Raw genomic sequence first — 22,033 nt, forward strand, 5'->3', positions numbered from 1 at the left:
TATCTTTGGAGAAAAGAATCTCATCTGGTCTCCTGACAAGAACATGGGCAGCACCATAGCTCTATTGCTATTAGAACATGCTCAGATACAGTAACTCAATGGTTACAAAATTAACCCATCACATCAACTTCGAAACATTCTACCTTACCAACAAAAAGAGCAGAATTGTTTCCTAGAGCTTAAAAATAATTATTTGGAATGTTTAGAGGCATTATCTAGGCGCCCGAACTTTTGTGAGGGACACTAACACAGGGCGTTATGATTCCGAATAGGATAAAACTGCATTAGGCAAGGGGTCATATGAGTCAGTTTATTATTAATATTTGTGGATCTCATCAGATGATAATCTTCTCTTCACTGAGAGCTTTTTCATTGAAAGGCTTTCCTTAGCAGTATTTAGTAGCTTTCTAAGGAAATTTCAATTAGGAGTTTGCTCCAGCAGCTTATTAGGCCTTTAATGGATGTTAATTATACTCTTCATGCCTTCTGAATTAAGAGATGGGAAACAGTTTTACACACTTAGCAAACCCTAAACCAATGTGTGGTTCTTAGAAACGATACCAGTGTTACTTAGAGCAGTAAATCAGAAACCCAAGCAAGACAGAAAGCAAAATGGTCTGTTCCGTTACTTGTAGCATAGAATAGGGGAAAATAACACGTTTTTATAATGTGGAACAGAAGTTTCTTTTTTTCAGACCAGTTGCTTAACTTCGGCCAGAAATCTTATGTTAGAGAATATTTACACACAGTGTAATGCTTGTGCTAAAATATGCAGAGCTGAGTACGTATGTAGTTAAATTAATATGAGAAAAATAATCCCAAAGGCTAAAACTTTGAAGATGGTACATTATCTGAGCCAAAATGGTAGCATGGTTCCCTCTTCCCTTTTAAAGTCCTTTGTATGCTCGTGTTGTTTGGAATGGTTGGGGTTGCTTTTCTATCTGTTTAAAGGTCTTTACTTTCATGAGCTTGCTACTGAACATAATGGAAGTTTTTCTTTAGTTATTTCCTCTTAGAAGTACATATAAATCTTCACATATTGTGAACAAGATCTATTTTTAAAAGGAAGCTTTAAATCCCAGGCCTCTTTTCAGAAAACTGAAAGGATCTTGCAGCTAAAAAGAGGGTAAAACACTTTCCTCATTCACAGGGGAGAGAAATGGAAGGTTAAAAATGAGATGGTCCCATTGTGTTAATAAAACAAGGTCAGGCAAATATGATTGCCTGGCTGGGTGATTTTCTTCTCCCACTTAAGATGAATTGCTCAATTCATTTAGTGTATAGCCATGAAGTTTAGAAAAAGCATTAAAGGAAAAGTATATCTATAAAAACAACCACCTGGAAAAGTTATTTTAGGAGTTAATAGTGCAAAGCTAGAATTCATACTATTTCATATGGTGAAGTATTTCCAATATTTTGTTTTGGGTGAGAACTAAAACTTGAACTGGTTTATTCAATTTTATTATGCCTCTACAGTAGAGGAAAAAGAAGTATATAAAACATACTTTTCAATACAGCCTATAGGATACATTAACAGCTTTCTGATCTCTCTTTTTTTTTCCTCCTTGATGTTGTATATATTTTTCTTAAGCTCTTCTTTAAAAGGTAAATTTTTTTCATAGTCTCTTAACCCACAAGGATTTACTGTGGGTCACTATTTAATCTGTGGTATTTTAAATCCTTTTAAATAAATCTCTATGTATTTGCAACTGAATCAAAGTAAAATACTTAATAGGGTATGTTACAGACACCATTTTATAATCAAGATCTATTAACATGACAACATGTATTTATGAGCACCCACTGAAATGATGGCATTATGCTGTATAAATATCCAAAAATTCATTTTCCTGTTCTCACCATTTTCTGTTCTTTCCATAAATGAGAAAGAAAAAAATGAATTCATATCTGGCATAAGGTGTTAGGTTTTATTAGATAAGCTTGTGTAAAGACTTGGTGTTGCATGAAGCATAGCAAAGGTAAAAAGTTAGAAGTTAGCTCACCTTCCATTTCCTCAGGCCATATTCTCTAATGGAAAATTTTCAAACTTAATTAGCGTCTAGGAGGGCTTACAGAGTTCTTGAGGAGTAAATCTCAAATTGCACATGCAGGTGAATGGGTCTTACAGATTTGGAAGTACCCCTTGCTTTAATCTCTTCCAACTTGACATAGAGAAAGTGCTCAGTGAGTTTCTGCCCTGTGCATGAAACATTTTTTCAGCATCTACTATATGTAAGACACTGTGAAGCATAGGAGTTCAGATCCTTTTTTGTTTTTGTTATTGGGACCTACAATTAGAGACATATTTAGCCATATTAATGTGCTGTTCAGGCTTCATAATTAGGATATGACCTTCTAGGCCGAGGAGGAAGAGTTGTGAAATGAACAAAGTAAAATTGACTGTGGTGCATGTATGAATATTATAGCTAAATACCTAAAGACGTTATCAAAAGAATGTGGATTTATTCTAAGTATTTAGAGAAGACAGAGCTGACATTTAGCCCCCTCTGGTAAGTTAATAGGCCAAATGACCTGCATTTGATTCTATTTGGTAGAACATATTAATTCCCTTACGACTTTCTGGCATCTTTTATGTAATGTTTTGTTGTGAAAAATCTGGTTCAACACAGCTTTTTCTGTTCTAATATAAACAGACAACAAACAAATTTTTTTATTCACGTATGAGCATTTGCCTTTTTCTAGATTATTTAAAGCCTTGCATTCCTAACCAGACTAACAGAGCATTTTCTTCTGTCCCTTATAATTATACTTTGTTAGGTCAGTGATTATATGGGGTTTTATTTCTAGGATTTCAACGTGGTTTCAAATTCCTTTTTCTGTACAATTTAACTAAGTTTTATATGTCCTCTCAGAACATAGGTAAGGGCTTAATAAATTACTTCTTTACTTGCTGACCCCTTTTCATGAAAATACCCCAGAAACCCACAAATTAGGCGAATGAAGCTATGAGCTTAGCGAAGAGATGATGCTTTAAAGAAGCTCTTTTGGCCGGGTGCGGTGCCTCACGCCTGTAATCCTAGCACTCTGGGAGGCCGAGGCGGGCAGATCCTTTGAGCTCAGGAGTTAGAGACCAGCCTGAGCAAGAACAAGACCCCATCTCTACTAAAAAAATAGAAATTAGCTGGACAACTAAAAATAGAGAAAAAATTAGTCGGACATGGTGGCACATGCCTGTAGTCCCAGCTACTCGGGAGGCTGAGGCAGAAGGATCGCGTAAGCCCAGGAATTTGAGGTTGCTGTGAGCTAGGCTGACACCACGGCACTCTAGCCTGGGGAACAGAGCGAGACTCTGTCTCAAAAAAAATAAAAAAAAGAAGCTCTTTCCCTGAACATGAGTAGAATTTATTTTCACCAGTCCTAGAAGTAGAAATATTTCTCTCTCGTCTGTGAAGAAGTAGAAAGAAAAGAATGAACACCAAAGTAAACATTAGGTAAAGAGACCTTAGTACTCACAGTGCTATGGGCCCGTAAGTGCCATGTAATAAAATGGGTCTCCTTGGAAGGCTGTCTTGGCTTAGGAAGCACTTTGTTTATTATCATTGGGGAAAAAGCCAGCCTCTTCTGCTAAGATGGTAAGAACACCTTCATTCCCAGTAGGCTTAAAACTAAAGACGGTTGAAGGCAAGGTTAACTATGGCTTTTTTAGAGCTTCTGGAATAGAGAAAGAGTCCTGCTCTTTAGATCTCTTTGATGAGAACCAATTACTCCCTGTCTAAATGTTGCCATTTAGGTAGCGTTTAACTGACCTTGTCAAGATTTATTCTGTTCTTCTGCATTGAAACAATTTATCTGCAAACTTTAAAGTAGCTTTGTTTAAAAAAAAAAATCTTAAAACGTGACAGACAATGATGGTTAAACTTTGGTGTTGCAGATCCTGTGAAGCCACCTGGCAGCTCTTTACAAGCACCAGCTGATTTACCTGTAGCTGTAAATACAGCACCACCATCCACCCAGGTGGATGCATCCTCCGCTGCTCTACCTCCACCATATCAGCTCATCAGCGTCCCGCCACACCTGGACGCTCTCAGACTCCAGGAGGATCCTCAAGACTACCTCTTGCTAATCAACTGTCAAAGCAAGAAGCCTGAACCCACCAGGTGAATTGTGTGATATATGCCTATGTGTGGTGTCCGTGTGTGTGTGTGTGTGTGTAGATGTGTGTGCGTGTGTGTGTGTGTGTGTGTGTGTACACACCTTTAAGACTCTTACCTTTAAATTTTTTTAACCTTGACTTGCAGGCTTAAAAGAAACCATCTATACAGGCATATGTTTCAGGCTTATAGTTCAGGTTTATATTCCACTATTAATGATTTCTGATATTGAGGCGATTTTATTGAAGAAACACAGTGTCTGCCATCTTTGGCTAAGAACAGTTGTAACCACAAGGCCTTTTTGGAAATCTATCTGCTGTTTTATAGTCTTTGTTACAGACTCACAGTATTACTTGCTTAACAGATTTCACTGATTTATAAATGGTGATCTTGCTCCATTTCTTATGTGATTGTAAACCAGCCAAGGGTCATCTTTTGTTTCTGAAGAAGGAGAGGAATACCTACTACTAGAAGATTTTGAAAGCAAAACGATTTCATTGCAGTGAGTGTGTTGTGGTTGTTTTGGATCTGTGTGAGAAATTAATCATACAGGTAAAATCCCAATATAGCAAATTCCATGGAATATACAAATTGGGTTTTAGTTAAATTTATTGAAGTAAATATATTGTTAAAAACTATGAAACTTTCAATTTTCCTACCTAGCAATGAAACACAGCTTACCCCAAGCCTTTTCTTGATACAATTTTAAGTAGAAAGAAGTATACGGAGTACAGTAGTTGGCCAGAGGGGTCCTAAAGCCTTTCCCAAATCTTTAGTTTCCCTCCCATCTCCTCCCCTGTTTCTACGCCTCTCTCTTCTTCTAAGGTAGAAGATATTTTAATTTGATCTTCCTTGTCATTTGACGCTGAGTATTTGGGAGGCTTAAAGTGACAGAGGGAGATAGAGGGCAGTTGTTTTACTATTTTAAAAAGGAATGGGGAAATAATGATGGAGAAGCCAGTCTCTGCCATTAACAGTTAGGTGACAATTAATGACATCAGTCAATTGGGCATATTTATTTACAGTATAAAAGTGAGGGTGAATTGCATAGTGGACACGAAAGATGTATCTTAAACAGGATTATAATATATTGAGCATTATTACTTTTATCACAAAAGGGTTTTTTTCTGTGGAGTGATTGTTAAACTGGGCTAAGATCAGAACATTTGTTCAAAAAAATTTTTATATAGAATTTGTTAAGATCCACAAAATAATTTCTGTGAAACATGCACTGAGATGATGGGAACAGCTCACACACATTTCAAAGATGGGTTTCTGTATATTTGTTGTAATGGGATTTTACCTGTAAGAGCAAAAAAAATCTTACAAGTCAACACTCATTAATAATACCAAATTCTAACTTGATTTTGCTTGTTTGCTGTGAGTATTTAAAATTACACACTCGCAACTTTGCTACATGTGCTACTAACTAAGATTTTTATTTTATGAAGATTCACAATTATTTTTCAGTAGCAACTTTTCAAAATCCAACAGCGTAGTGACAGTTTTCAGTACATTTTCTTTTTACAAAGTGTCTTTCGTTGATTTCACTGGCTTCACAGCTTTCCTGTTGCACTACAAATTAGGCTCAAGATCACTGCCCAGGTATATTTTGCCATCTATATTTTTGCAACAATTTGAACAGTTAAATAACAAATATTCATGTTTGTGCCCACTGTTATGCTGTGTGTTCTGAAGATATAAACTAATTATAAACAGTCACCTTTAGAGTTTACAAGTAAAGCTTGTTAAGAAGTAAAGATGTGCAAGTATTAAGTATTTATAGATGAAGATAATATATGAAAATTGCCTTGCAAACTTTTGTTCCTCCTGCAAGACTCAGCTCAGACATGTGCTCCTCTAGGAAGCATTGCCCCAAACTCTCAGGTTGGATTAAATGTCTTTCTCGGTTTTTATGGCATCCTGATTATGTCTCCATATCTCGTTTTATCACAGCATTGGAAATAGATTGATATTTTTGCTTATTATCCACTAAACTGTAAGCTGATCAGAGCCGGGAGTTTATTTATTAATCCTTACACCTCTCGCTCCTCTTAACTCTACATTTGAATTAAATGAAGTGCAAATTTTAGAATATGTGTAGGTGCATTAGAAATTCCACAAAGGGACAGTGCAAGTGTTTTTAAGATGGAAAAAACAGAAGCTTTATAGGAGGAGTAGGATTTGTACTAGACCTAGTTGTGAGAAAAGAGGAGACTATCTTTAGTAATTTGTACAAAAACAGGATGAGAGTTAGGAGAGATGAGAATGAGCGTGGTGGAGGAAGATAATGAGGAAGGAGAAAGCCTCTTGGAGGAAAGGGTTCAACCTGGGGAGTGGCAGGACAAGATATAGGACATAGAAGGTGGAGCCAGGCTATTAGTAACCTAAATGCTACGTAGATTACTCTGTGGCCTAATAGTTCCCATAGCCTGTAGGGACCCTTAATAGATTTTTCTCTGAGTAGGTGAGTGATAGAAAAACCATGCTTTGAAAATATCCCTCTTAGAGCAGAGCTGTGTAGCAGTCTGGTCCCATGAATAGATTGGAAGAGGGAGAAACTAGAGGAAAATGCAGTTAGCAGAGTTCAGTTAGGAGTCTCAGCAGGGACATGGACTTGGGGTGGTGGCAGTGGGAATAGATCAGGGGACTACGTGGGCGGGTATGGAGAAGGATTCAGTGCCTGCTTGACTATGGGGATCAAAGAGAAGGAATCAAGCTAATTGGGTTTTGAGCCTGGAGAATCTGGATAAAGTCATTTCTTTCAGGGCAAGTCAGGAAGAGCAATCAATTTGAGAAGTAAATTGGATTTGGTTTGGGGCACATAGGCAAGGTAATATTGAGGCAACCAAGTAGAAATACCAGTTTGACAATATGAGACTTAGAGTTTGATGGGGTTGTTAGCATTCAAAGAGGAAGGTGATAATGAAAAAGGATTCTCTAGTGGCAGGTGTGGTAAAGGGTTAGAGGAGTGAACTCTGTTAGCCATTCCCAGGTGGAGAGACAGAAGGAGCCGGTCAGTGAAACAAGGGAAAAATTAGGGAGGGAGAAAGAAAAAAATCCTTCATCATCTGCGTTCTCTGACACCAAAGGGGGAGAGTTAAAATGAGTAAATGCAATGCAGTGCATAGTGCCAGGTGTTACTAACAAATCAGGGAAGATAAGCTCTTTTTAAAAAACTATCATAAGTTATTTATAGAAATAATGTTTAAATTCCTATACAACTTTGGACAACATGCATAGGAAGTTCACATATCTTATTTAGCATTAAGAAAGTGAGAGAGTGTGTGCTTGTCTTGTTAGCTTTATATTGTCTTATACTCCACATTTTCTGATACCTCAAAAACAGAGACTGAAAATGTACCCAAAGCATAAAATACACTTTAATGAGATTTCTCAAGGTTAATTATCGTTTGGAGTTGGTTAACTCTGTGTCATGTATTTTGATCCTCTTTATAGTGTTGGCTAAATGTTTGTTAAAGAAAATTAGTGGAAGGGAAGATACATGAAACCTCTTGTTACCTACTTGTAGGACACATTGAATTTATTCAATACCAGGTAATCACTAGACTTTCAGTTTTACAGAACAACAAATTTTCCACAGGAAGGCTTAAGAACAATGGATCAACTTTATAAACTGTACTTTTTGCATGTTCTTCGGAGAAAATGCTTTTCCTTGTGTCTATACATTAATCATTTACCTTTCCCAGAGTTTTGTGATGTCTAATTCCAGTGCTTCAGGGATTGTGGTTTTATGTGTAGATTTAATAGTGGAGTTGGGGATGTGGGCAGGTACAGGGCAGGAATTAGAGAGAATGCTTTTGGTGGTTTTGTGGTGGCGGCTTTGTTGTCTGGTGTATAATCATAAAAACTAAAGGATATTTGTGCCTGAAATCTCATGGATCATGCAAAAAAAAATCTGATGAAAAAAGCCCTATCTTTTGATTGCTAAGCTATAAAAATATTTATTAAAAATGTATTCTTATATCTTCACCATGTTTATTCTGTCATTAACAATTTTTATTTAGAACACATGCTGATTCTGCAAAATCCACGTCTTCTGAAACAGATTGCAATGACAACGTTCCTTCTCATAAAAATCCTGCTTCCTCTCAGAGCAAACATGGAGTGAATGGCTTTTTTCAGCAGCAAATGATGTATGACTCTCCACCTTCGCGTGCTGTGTCTGTTTCTGTAGACTCCAGCCTGTATAACCTGCCCAGGAGCTATTCCCACGATGTTTTACCAAAGGTGTCTCCATCAAGTACCGAAGCAGATGGAGAACTCTATGTTTTTAATACCCCATCTGGGACATCGAGTGTAGAGACTCAAATGAGGCATGTATCTATTAGTTACGACATTCCTCCAACACCTGGTAATACTTACCAGATTCCACGAACATTTCCAGAGGGGACCTTGGGACAGACGTCAAAGCTGGACACTATTCCAGATATTCCTCCACCTCGGCCACCGAAACCACATCCAGCTCATGACCGATCTCCTGTGGAAACGTGTAGTATCCCGCGCACGGCCTCAGACACCGACAGTAGTTACTGTATCCCTGCAGCAGGGATGCCGCCATCACGGAGCAACACCATTTCCACTGTGGATCTGAACAAATTGCGCAAAGGTCAGCTCCAGTGGGCTTCTGCTCTGTTAGAGGTCAATGATAGAAAATCTGTTTTTCTGAATGTTCTTTTCGGCATAATATGTTAAATATACTATGCTGTAAAAAATAGTCCTTTTTTTTTTTTTTTTTGGCTTCAGCTCTGCAGTTACCTGCTCACGTAACCAAGATATCAGAGTCTCAGTAGATCCCTGGAAGGGTGTATACACATGCATGTGTGTTCACACATGTGTGCGTTTGTGCTCTACTGGAAGGGAGAAAGAGTTGGAGTTTTTTATCCCTGAAGAAGTATGGCCTTAGTAACGCCTTCCTGCTTCAGGAAGTATGCCCCTCTCTTTCCTACTTTCTGTAATCCTGGGTGGATAGCTCCTCTGTTGGGGCAGAGGAGCAGGAAATGGGCCAGCCACAAAGCCTCTCCGAGTCAGGCCCTTTCCTGTCTTTGTGTGCCATTATGGCTGCTCCTAAGTCACATCTGTTGGACTCTGCTTCCTTCCTTCCTACATAAGCAATTTTTACTTTGTGTCTAACAGGTGATATTCTGTTCCAATCAAGCCATTATGCTTTTTGTTTGATTTTTTTTTTTTAAAGCTGAATCTTCTCTCCCTTTATCACTAGCCACTTCTTATTGCTAGTGAGTATACTTTTTTAATACCATCTCCTAGAGCCTGCAACCGAAAGTTACAGACTTTGAGAGGAGAAAAAATGGGTCTGGGTTATTCTCTGAGATGCTCAAAGTCCTAAAAATAGAAAGTGAAAGATTTTAATGCACATACGCTAAACACTATGTGCTAATATCTCTGTATTTTGTGGGAGAGTTTTCCAGCTATCTTAAAGAAGACAAAGATTTCATGTATTGTGAATAGTACTTGCATCAATACTTGTTTAGTCATTCAAAAGAATTTCTAGCTCCCTTCTTTAAGTGACTTTGTAACCTGGCTGTAAGCTAATGAGATGTAAGTTAGGCCTAAGGTGGTACAAAAGATGAGAAAATAGAAGTATTTCTCTTCTCCACATTTGCATAAGCCATCTCATCCCAGCCTTAGACATTTACTCACTCTCATAATTATATATTGGTATTGGTTAGCATTTAAGTGAGTGTCTACATTTTCTAGTGGTTTAATATGCCAATTGAAGACATTATTCTGTGAGCAACCTTTTTAAAATCTGTGTGTGTGTGCACATGTGTGTATGCATGCTTGTGTACAGAGAGAATAGGTCATTCCTGATTGCTCTGAGAGCTGGCAAAGATAGGAAGAAATGTTGATAGTTTGTTCTTTGTTTTAGATGCTAGTTCTCAAGACTGCTATGATATTCCACGAACATTTCCAAGTGATAGATCTAGTTCACTTGAAGGCTTCCATAACCACTTTGTAAGTATACTTGACATCATTGAGTGTATTTCATTATCACAATCTTTATACTTAGTGCCCTGAGACTAAATGAGATCATAAAATAAAATGAATGGGTGTGACTTACAATTGTGTTTTCACGTTTGACAGTAGTTTTTGTTTATTAAAAGAAACATATGTGTGTTTTAGAAAACCAAAAACGTGTTGACAGTAGGAAGCGTATCAAGTGAAGAACTGGATGAAAATTATGTCCCAATGAATCCCAACTCACCACCACGACAACATTCCAGCAGTTTCACAGAACCAATTCAGGAAGCAAATTATGTGCCAATGACTCCAGGAACATTTGATTTTTCTTCATTTGGAATGCAAGTTCCTCCTCCTGCTCATATGGGCTTCAGGTCGAGCCCAAAGACCCCTCCCAGAAGGCCAGTTCCTGTTGCAGACTGTGAACCACCACCTGTGGATAGGAACCTCAAGCCAGACAGAAAAGGTAGGGAGAGCATGAAAAAGTAAAAGGATCAGTGGGGTGCCAAGTTAGATCTGTATTTAACTATCGTTAAATCCAAAACAGAATTGGGACCAAATTTTGAAATAGTTCATATTACCTTAGTCATCACCTCATTTAAGCAAAGCAGTACTGCTATTTATAAACTAATAATTATATGTTGATGTCCAGGTGAGATTATAAATCTCCTATCTGTAGAGCAGAGGTTACGAACTAAAATACCCACAGAGATTGGCAGGCAACTGGGGAGAATTAGAAGAAACTGGAATGCCCTTGCCTCATCTAAATGAAGTAACTAACTGCTACTCAGCTGTAGTCCTTTGTTGACTTGTGAATATATGCACCCATCCAGGCAAAATTTCTGGTATATCAAGAGAAGCCAGAAATGTCAGATCTCATATGTATTATTGCTTGGTTTTTAAAGTTCTATCAACTAAATTATTTTTTTAAAAAAACATTGTACTTCTGCAATGCTAGATAATGGCCTTCAGCCGCTATTTAGTAACCTCCAGAGTATATAATATCAAATCAGACAAGATTATTGATATGTACTTGAAATAATTATTTAAGAACAGTGAAGTTGTGTAATCTTCCCATTCTTTCTGTATAACAACTTCTTAAAAATTACTCTGCCTTTGCTGGGGTATATGTGAATGCTTCTAGTCTATTCTTTCCTACTGGTCTTCATAAGTAACATTAAATTCTAAGGTAGCACGTTTTGTTAAGAACTCTGTAAAAGAAACTTTTCAACCAAAGTAGGTAATATCTGCCCAGGTTTTTAAAATTTTGGTTTCAGTGGGTTAAAAACACAGACCACTTGATGTGTTGCAGCATGCTGTTAGTGTCGCTTCATCTTGACCACCACGTAAGTTAGCATAAATGTGTGGAGTGGTACAGTTTCTGGCTTACTGCAGGGGATTTCGGTACACTGAAAAGTCTCATGCTGTTACGTAGCTTTTTAAGATACCTAATGTTTGTGTAAATTTCTCATTAACCCTGGGTTCATTAATATTAGTTCTAATTAAGTTCCTGTTTTGGGGAACAGAGACTGAGACTCACTCGGTGTATCTTAAGAAAAAGGATTTGGTTTTGTTTGTTAAGTCAAGAAGGAAGGATGCACCTGCGCTGAAGCAAGAAGGTTACTGGGGACTGAGGCCGCTCTGGGGGACTGTTGCTCTGTCCTGCTCTTTCCCTGCATTTCTGTTTCACGGGAAGTCTTTCTATCTGCTTTGTTCTCTCTCGTATTCTTTTCTGTTTTCTTCTACTTTGTATCCTCTGCCTTGAATGGGTTCTTCTTTCCGAGAGCTTTGGCCTACAGTGTCCTGTGGCCTCGATTCTGCCCCTGGCTCCTTTTTATGTGCTCTGGCAGCTTCGGTGTCAGCTTTGCATCACCTATTCATTATCCGCTCCCTTCAGATTGCAGAGGTTATCTGATTGGCCTAACTTGTCCTTTCGCTCCAGGCCACGTGGTAAATTATAGGCCAGCACGTAGATTGGCTGCTGTCGGGCCAAATGCCCAGCTTTGTCCCACGGCCATAAAGATGGCATGTGTAATACTGGTAGCCTCCAAGGCTGCCCTGGCAGCAGGGCCAGCATCGGTTATTTTAGAATGGGTGTGAGCATCATAGGCTTTTTTAAATTAGATAACATTTCCTTTTGTTTATCTTTGTCCTCATTGTCTCTAAATCTACTTCAGAGATTATTACTTTTTTTTTTTTGTTTACAATATGCAAAAGTGGCCGGGCGCGGTGGCTCACGCCTGTAATCCTAGCACTCTGGGAGGCCGAGGTGGGCGGATCGTTTGAGCTCAGGAGTTCGAGACCAGCCTGAGCAAGAGCGAGACCCCATCTCTACTAAAAAAATAGAAAGAAATTATATGGACAGCTAAAAATATATATAGAAAAAATTAGCCGGGCATGGTGGTGCATGCCTGTAGTCCCAGCTACTCGGGAGGCTGAGACAGGAGGATCGCTTGAGCTCAGGAGTTTGAGGTTGCTGTGAGCTAGGCTGACGCCACGGCACTCACTCTAGCCTGGGCAACAGAGTGAGACTCTGTCTCAAAAAAAAAAAAAAAAAAAAACAATATGCAAAAGTATGTTTGGATGTGTATAGATTTATAATTGGTTCACAGATCACCGAAGGATTGCAATACAAGTGTCACAAACCCTTTGAAATATTGAAATATATATATATATATATTTTTTTTTTTGAGACAGAGTCTCACTCTGTTGCCCAGGCTAGAGTGAGTGCCGTGGCGTCAGCCTAGCTCACAGCAACCTCAAACTCCTGGGCTCAAGCGATCCTCCTGTCTCAGCCTCCCAAGTAGCTGGGACTACAGGCATGCACCACCATGCCCGGCTAATTTTTTCTATATATATTTTTAGCTGTCCATATAATTTCTTTCTATTTTTAGTAGAGATGGGGTCTCGCTCTTGCTCAGGCTGGTCTCGAACTCCTGAGCTCAAACGATCCGCCCACCTCGGCCTCCCAGAGTGCTAGGATTACAGGCGTGAGCCACCGCGCCCGGCCGAAATATATTTTTTAATGTTAAACTGGTGCTTTCCCTATTTTCCTGTAATTAGTGCATGTTAGCGGCAGATCTCTACTTTTTAACCCCAAACCTAACAATTTTATATCTTGAGGTCCCAAATGAATGTGGAGGCAGTAAGGTTTGGGTAAGGGTACAGAGCTCTGAGTCCTACCTCCTGAGCTGCCTTGGCTGCTCTTTCGTCCCCTCGGGCTCTACAGAACACAGTTTGAAAACTCCCAGTGTATTTCACGGTTAGTGATTCCACATGGTAAACATAATGTGAAATCAGAAAAGATCCCTATTTATATGTTAGGAAAGTCTTAAGATTGTAATGATACCTTTTTAGTATCATCTAGGTCTGATATAGTTCATGTATCCCATATTGTTATATATTATCTTACATATATATCATAATGTGACATACTATATATTATATATACTACATATACGTATAATTACACATCGCTATGTATATAGTGAAAGTACATGGAGCAGAGGACTGTATAAAGTGAAGGTACTGTTATTCTAGCACCCAAGAGATTATTGTCCTAGTTCTGTAAATTAACCTAAAGTGACATTACAGTAGAACAGAACAAAGTAGGCTCTTGGATACTTTCTGGAGGTAGTGTTCATTCTTTTAAAAATTAACTGTTCAGAGACAATCCTGAGCTAATTGGCCAAATTATTTATTTGGTATATTTGCTCAGATACAAAATGAACTGAGAAAGAGCTCCTGTTTTGAAATACCTGCATAGTTTTCGGCAAAATCAATAATAGATTTAATAAAACAGTAAAGAGGTTACTAAAGTCATAGTATGAAAAAAAGGTTTTTACTTTTCCTTAGTATTCTTCTACTTTTAAAATAGATATGCTGTAAGAGAGGAAGCATGAGGAAGTATTTAAAATTACAAGGCAAACTGTCAAATCACTTTAGAAAGTTAAAACTGTTCAAGAAAAAAACATTTTAAAATGCAAATTCAGATCTCAGAGCAAAGTCTGTCCTTAAAAACTTAAACTGCAAAACAAATGTCTTATTTGGCCCTAAAATTCTTCTCATTGTTCATAGCATCAGATGAGTCTATTTTAATTTCAAATTTTGTGACATCAGATGAATGACGTAATCTGTTATTCCAGCATCTCTTAAAAACTCATCGTAAGTAAATGTGGCTTTATTAGTTTCAAAGCCCTATATAACTAGTTCAATGCCCAATATAACTGTTTTTGTGATTATCTTCTTTGAAAGGATCTATAGTGAGTGACATTCTAGTCTTGTTTATATCCCTAATAATAGACATCAGCTGCTGTAGTTGGTGGTACAGATGAGTTTTTCGAATACTTCTAAGTGAAGCTGCAGAAATACATAGATGTTCTTAACACACTTACACTTAATGTATTATCATGAATGCTTTGCCTATCACGGTAGTTATATTTTCACCCTACTATTTCTGTCACTATAGTATTTGTTTTGAACCAAGTTTTGTGTATATTAATAGAAAAGAAACATATTTTGAACCTACTGTGTTAAATATTGGGAAAGCACGAGTCCTTGGAAATGGAGGACAAATTATATTTTGACCACTTCGATTGAAAGTTGTGTATTTCTAATGGAAAAGCACTTTTGTAACATTTGGGAAATTTATGTATTTGTTGTGGCTTCTCTTAAAGTAAGTCCTTACATAAAGCTGCCATATTTAATCTCCGAACTTATCCAAGCCCCCCTCACTCTATCCAGTCTCCTTCAGACATGATGCAGCAGCTGCCTGAGCCCCAAATGCTGTCTTCATGTGTTGTTGCGTTTGGCCTTGTCCATTCATGGTGCAATAGTCCTGAACATTTGTTATTGTACTGATTTTTAAAAAGCAGTGCAAGGTTTCTTACGGTGTTTATACAGCAGTCTGGTTAAAGTATCTTGAGGTGTGTACAGGTCTTTAACTTGGTGTAGGAGGATTCAGAAGACCAGTCCCAGGGAGCTTCCCTAGGTGAGCCTTTTTTGGCATAGTGATGTGTTTGCTCTATAAACATTTTTTTAAGAGATCCTCTAAAGTTTTTGAATGTGTTTAAAAATTAGCATGCTTTTTTAAAAAGCTACACTTATGTAATAAATGTTTGGAGGATGGGTGATACCAGGAGATGTAAATCGATGTTGATAAACAGGTATTAGCTTATAGTCCCAGCTACTTGGGAGGCTGAGCAGGATCCCTTTGAGCCCAGGAGCCTGAAGCAGTGAGCTCTGATGATGCCACTGAACTCTAGTCTGGGTGACAGAGTAAGACCCTATCTCTAACAAACAAACAATCAATCAATCAATAAAATTAAGTCAGGCTTTAGATTAAACTTATTACAGTTTAAAAGAAATAAATATGGAGTATTTTTACAGCATAGCCTTAACATGTGGAGTTTTTTCCCCCTAAATATTCTCTTGGCCTTCAAGTATAATTGTCATTATTACATTCCTCTTTAGACAATGAGACCATTAAAAAAAGTATACAAATTTTTCAGTAAATTTTGAATTTACTTTTTGGAATTAGCAGACAATATTATATGTTGTGATTTTTCTTCTTTCTGGACTTTGAGAGTGCTTACGGGAAATAGTAGCATCATCTTTTTGAAAGAGTAAATAATTTAGACTACACTAAGCTTGTAATAAATAATACAGAAAATAAATTTTCCACTTTGAGTTGAATTTATGTAAGTAGTTACCTATTAGAATAATGCTTAATAGTGTTGGAACTCTTCAAAAAGGATTGAATCTGCTTATTTCAAAAATGTCCTCATACAATTTTCTTGACCATATTTGAGATTACCAACTTTTGAAATACATTCATTTGTTCTTTTTTTCCTTTTAAAGGACAAGCAAAAATGTATGAGATTGATCAGATTAAACAGCATCAGCTTTAAGAGAAAGGCAGTTCATTAACATTCATTCAGCACAAATTGAAGCGCCTGTCAGTTACAGGATATACCCTTTGCTAGGCATTAGGTCTCCAAAGGCAAGGAAGGAAAAGGTCGCTCCCCTGAAGAAGCTCACTGCCGAGTGAAGGAGGTAGGAAAGTAAACACATTATCATAATTGCCATGGAAGGGGCTGTGGTTGAGGTAAGCTCTTGGCACTATTAGGAAAGCTGCCCTGAGGAAAGTCTGAGAGTGTGAGTGGCAATTAAATGATGTTAGAGGAGGCTGGCAAGGATATTCTAGTCAGAATAAACAACATACCCAGATCCTTTAAAACGAGGAAGATGAGACGGGCCCAGAGTCATGGGTGGGTTGGTGAGAGGCAGGGAAGAAAGTACCAAAGGAGGAAAGGATGCCAAATGCCTTGCGGGTGCCTGATCCTGAATGTTACAGTTTATGCTAAATGAATTTGGACTTTATTCTGAGTGCACCATTAAAGAATTTGACGCAGGCACATGACATAATCAGATTAGCCTTAGAAAGCTCACTCTGATTTAAGATTACAATAGAAAAAATAATTATATTCTTTAATGTAAAATGTTATAAAAATCACTTTTCTCCCTTGGAGAGTGCTTTGCCCGGTTTTCCAAATCCAGGATACTTGAAGCCTTGGTTGAGACAGGATCAAACGAGAACGACATAACAAAAGTCCCCTTTCTGGCTCCCACAACTTGTGGGACTGAACAGTGATTTTTAGAAGTTTTGAGGGACTCGGAATATAAGCAGAGATCATATAGCCATACAGTGCAGCTTTATCACTTTCAGAGAAACAAAACAGGTGCGTGAAGCGCACATTTTAAAAAAAGAAAAACATCAGATACAAGATTTTTTATTTTCTGGAGTGAATGTCAGAAGCATGTCCAGGCCTTCATTTTAAAAGAACACCCTTTCTGGGACAAATAGGTAACCCAAAAAACCCAAAAAGCACCCTGCTCTATGCTGCTCTGTTTCTTAGGGTTGCATGAGAGTGGTGCTGCCGCAGAGACTCTTTTTGCCTTAAGACGACTGTTTGTGAAAGGAAAGTATTTGTGCAGTTTGCAAGGCTGTTTTCTTCAGTGAACTTGGAGACAGTTCCTTGGAATGAAAATCATCTCACTTTCTGATGGGCTTTAGCTTTTAAGAGTTTGAAAGTGTCCTCCTTCTTGAACGTACAAATGATACAAGGGAGCAAAGCAAGGGAAGGCTTATGGATCATATGCTGAGCATTTTTGCTTCTAAATAGCACATATTTACTAGTTAATGGTATTTTGATATTTTTTTTCTTTTAGTAAGCCATTAAAATAGGTTACAGTGATGGGGTTGCACAGCAGTATAGTAGAAAAAATGTTAGACCAAGAATGCAAAAGGCTAGAATTGATTTCTCTTATTACCATTAACAACCACTTCCTCCCACTAAATGATGTTGGGCAAATCAGTTGACTTCTCTTTGCATATGTTTCCTTATTTTAAAATGTAAAATTAGATCATCTCTAAAATATGCATAACTAGAACACTCTTCAGTTTTAAAATTCTGTGATATATAGAACACAAATTCATGGAAGATATAAAATTGTTGCCAACTATATACCTGTGTTGTGTTACAGGTGGCTGTATCATCAGAGTACACATTAATTTATGCTTCTTGATCAGTAGGGACCACCTCACCTTTATGCTTCCTGACTCTTGATTGTAAAATGTATTTAATAAAAATTTGTCAAATAAATAAAATTCTATATCCCATATGCCTTCAGGTAATAGAGAAGCCTTATAAAAGAAAAACCTCAACTAGTAAAACATTCTTAATTTGCAAGGTGGAAATGTGGTAAAACCAAATCTAACTTTAGTTTTTGCTGTTAAGTCATATATTTGAACTTTTTGGGGGGGATCATTTCAAAATCAAATACAAGACCCCCCTTTTTTTGTCTTTTTAAATGTTGAATAAATTGGTAAAATACTCATCTAAAGTTATATTTTTAAGGAATGTGGAGGTTTTTTTCCTTAAAAGTTCTATTTACTATTTCAAACAATTAAACTTTGATTAATTTGCACCGGTCTGCTCTTTTAGATATTTTTGGTTTACTTCATTCATTTAAAGATCATCTGTTTGAATGCCTGGTACATTTAGCTATCGTGTTAGGTAATGAGAATACTAAGGTTAAAGATACATTTTGTTCTCTGCAGGAGATTTCTTTGTAATTAAAGCAAACTATTATAGTTTGAATGCCTGAGGAACATCCACATGGGGTGTTTTCTAGATATGAGGTATCTAGATTAGGATTTTAGGGAAAATATTTAGACCAGAGATTAAGATTTACCAGGTTATACTCCAAATTAGGGAGCAGATCACATAATCCAGAGATTGACATTGACAACCTGCCTATGGGTTAAAGCACAAGTGGGAATTTCACCAGTAGTCCGCGTTCTTTGCTAAATTATCTTGCATTCTTTCTTCAAACCTAGTTTAGTAAAAAGCCAAGTTGTAACTGCCTTGGATTTAAAGATTGAAGCTCAAATGAATTACACTGTTTAGTCTCAGAATTTGAGGATCAGTGTATTATATATCACCAAAGTTCATTTTTGCCTTTGCTTTAGTATTCCTATTTCTCATCTGTTTTCACACTTTTCTTCAATAACCAGAAAAAATTTGCATGTTTGCATACAGGCAGTAAAGGAGAAGAAAAAGCTAAGACGGGCCTACTTACCCCTTGGACTTATTTTTCTCCCTTCTCTCCTCATAAGTAATATTGGGCTGTTGCTTGAGTATGACTTCCATTTATGTCTGCAATGTAAATGTTGAATTGAGTTTGGAAGGACATAGAGAAATGAAGTGCCTCAGTGCAGCTTTTCTATGTTGTGGCTTTTGCCCTAAAATCAACCTAAGCTTTGCATAGAATAGAAACTATTTGTAAATTTTATCAATGCACTTTTTAAATCGCACTTAATATCATTATACCATATTTTTCTATTGAGAAAACCAAGGAATACCCTAGAAAAAGAGTACCTTTTTAGTACTCACCTTGGAAAAAAGGTAATAGAGATGAGGAATAATTTGAGTGAAAGGCTTACTGTTTTCGTGTATCTGCTTTTGGCTCATACAAAGTCTCCTTGGATAATGTGAGTTCTTTGAAAATTATTTACATCACATTGGATGCATCATTAGAATCACTTATACTTGTTTTCATTGTAACCAGTGAGAAATTACTGGTCATGGATGTGAAGCTGTCAGAGAAATGTAATGATTTTATGTATCTGTTTAATGTTTATTTAATGTTAAAATTTAGTTGGGTTGGCCGGGCGCGGTGGCTCACGCCTGTAATCCTAGCACTCTGGGAGGCCGAGGTGGGCGGATTGTTCGAGCTCAGGAGTTCGAGACCAGCCTGAGCAAGAGCGAGACCCCATCTCTACTAAAAATAGAAAGAAATTATATAGACAGCTAAATATATATATAGAAAAAAATTAGCCGGGCATGGTGGCGCATGTCTGTAGTCCCAGCTACACGGGAGGCTGAGGCAGTAGGATTGCTTGAGCCCAGGAGTTTGAGGTTGCTGTGAGCTAGGCTGACGCCACGGCACTCACTCTAGCCTGGGCAACAGAGTGAGACTCTGTCTCAAAAAAAAAAAAAAAAAAAAAATTTAGTTGGATTTACTGTACACAATAGCAAAACAATGCAAATGCTCTTCTGAGAATAATTATAGTAAGGATTCCAGACTGAAATAACTGGGCCTTTAATGCCTTTTATTGTTTCTTGTCCTTTTGGTTTGAAGATCATTCTCCCAGCTGAAGAAAACTAAAGCTAAATAAGAGTTGGGTTTTCTTGTTTATCTATTAAGATTACTTTCTCTTCCTTCCCAAACAGTAGATTTGTTCTTGCCTTGTGTTTCTTTCTTGAAAGATAGGTTTTAAAAGAGCCTCCTTGTTATTTTTCACAAGGCTAGAATCACTGGGGACTGTAGACATCAAGACAGCAGTCGTACAGGCTTAGCTCACTTTCTGATTCACCTCAACTACATGCTCCTTCCATTTTAGTGCTTCTCATTTTAAAAGTTCTTTTTGTTGCCATATTGGCAAATCATTAGCATTTTAAGACCAAATACAGAGGGTCGAAGAAGATGGACTACTAAAATATAACCCTGAGGTTTGGTGCCTGAGGATCCAGGAAATGGTGGCATTGTGAGGGCATTTGGAGGTGGAAAATGGCATTGGTTTGGAAGAGAAATGATTAGTTTCAAGTAGTGGAAGGAAAATCAGAAGAGACCGGTCAGGCAGTTGAAGCATAGGACTAGAGAAAAAGTGAGAAACCGTAACTAGGTAGATTTAGCAGTCATGCCACCTTGATTATGTAAGATACTTAGGGCTCAAAGTTGAGAAATGCAGAGTGTCCATTGGGAGACAATCACGGTGGAAAAACACAGAAAAAAGATGAAGAGCTATTGAAAATGGGTCTTTCAGAAAAGGAGGAGGACGGCAGATGGGCCAGCAAACCAGAAGCAGGTCTAAGAGCATTTTGGAATTATGAAACCTCACATAGTGTGCCAGCTGTATGTGGCATTCAAGTAGATGTAGCATCCCTGGTCACATCCATGTATGTGTTTAGAGTAATACCAGCTGTACTCATGAGTGTAGTAATTAGCACACTTCTTCCTTTCTCTCGTTGAGTTTCTTAGTTTGTGACTGTGTAGCACAGAGTGCTATAAGATCTCAGACTGCACTGAAGAGTTCAAAACTGAACTCCAAGTGCTGAGTTTCTTAAAATTCTCTGTCTCCCAAAAGGGAAATAGAGGTAAAGGCAATGTGGCATAGTGCTGGAGTATCACACGAGCAGGTGGCAGGCTAGAGGAAGACTTAATTCTGCCCCTGATTAATGTGTGACCTGAGCAAGTCACTTAACCTCTTCATTCTTCTTCCACGGTCTGTCATCCAAAAAATGAAGAAATTGAAGTTGATCGGTGAGGGCCTTTCAGATCTAAAAATAAATGTATTTTTCTAATAGTAAAACTTACCCTCTGCCTCATACTATTTTTGAAGGGTGGTGCATTATTTGGGGAAGCTTAAAAAGCTGACATTCCTCTTTTGTTTTTGTAACGTGCCCTGCTGGTGTGGGGCACTGGATACCCCTGGATGCATTAGGGTTAGGGTGTGGGTCTTGCCCCCAATTTTTTTTTTTTTTTTTGAGACAGAGTCTTGCTCTGTTGCCTAGGCTAGAGTGCCGTGGCATCAGCCTAGCTTACAGCAACCTCAAACTCCTGGACTCAAGTGATCTTCCTGCCTCAGCCTCCCAAGTAGCTGGGACTACAGTCGTGTGCCACCATGCCCGGCTAATTTTTTCTATTTTTAATAGAGACGGGTCTCGCTCTTGCTGAGGCTGGTCTCGAGCTCCTGAGCTCAAGCATTTCTCCCTCCTCGGCCTCCCAGAGTGCTAGGATTACAGGCATGAGCCACCACGCCCAGCCATTACTCCAAATTTTAATACTCACATTTTAAACTCAGCCTGCCTCATTTCTGAATAAACTTGATGTATTAATTGTCTAACTTAGGAAATTGATTAATGAGAAAATTTTCATTTTTCATAACCCAGAGAATCATATTGTAAGAAACTTAGATTTCAGTAGATAAGGTGCTAGACAGTGGAGTTTAACCAGCAAATTCTAATTTTGCCATCTAATAGATGTCAACTTTGTAAATTCCAAGAAAAAACATTTGGTGACATTAAGAATAGAGTAGCTTAAATTACTGATTCCAGTGATATTGCTACTCTGGCATCCAGACTTCTACATGGGAAAAAGCATGAAACCGACAGCTAGATGTTAGACTCATGCTCTTTGTAGGGTTTTTTCAGCGGTACTTGTATGTGGCAGAGACTGAAAGGAAAGTGATGGCAACTGAATTTATGCTTTCAAGTGGCTAAATTAAAGCTAGACAATCAGTAGTACCAGAATCCAAACATCTGATTCTTGTAAAATGAAGTCATTGGGAAGCC

At 37.9% G+C, this 22,033-nt stretch overlaps 1 protein-coding gene across 2 annotated transcripts in view; it reads left to right on the top strand.

Annotated features, from left to right (window-relative positions):
• The window catches only part of GAB1 (GRB2 associated binding protein 1), a 118,133-nt gene that overhangs the window by 87,996 nt on the left and 8,104 nt on the right, over window positions 1–22,033 (top strand). For both annotated transcript variants that reach the window (XM_069493111.1, XM_069493112.1), the window contains exons 3-6: window positions 3,893–4,118; window positions 8,141–8,742; window positions 10,024–10,109; window positions 10,278–10,581. In XM_069493111.1, coding sequence (XP_069349212.1) covers window positions 3,893–4,118; window positions 8,141–8,742; window positions 10,024–10,109; window positions 10,278–10,581 — 1,218 coding nt within the window. The remainder of the gene's footprint in view (window positions 1–3,892; window positions 4,119–8,140; window positions 8,743–10,023; window positions 10,110–10,277; window positions 10,582–22,033) is intronic.

This window comes from Eulemur rufifrons, chromosome 18, assembly GCF_041146395.1.
Source record: "Eulemur rufifrons isolate Redbay chromosome 18, OSU_ERuf_1, whole genome shotgun sequence".
NCBI classification, from domain to species: Eukaryota; Metazoa; Chordata; class Mammalia; order Primates; family Lemuridae; genus Eulemur; species Eulemur rufifrons.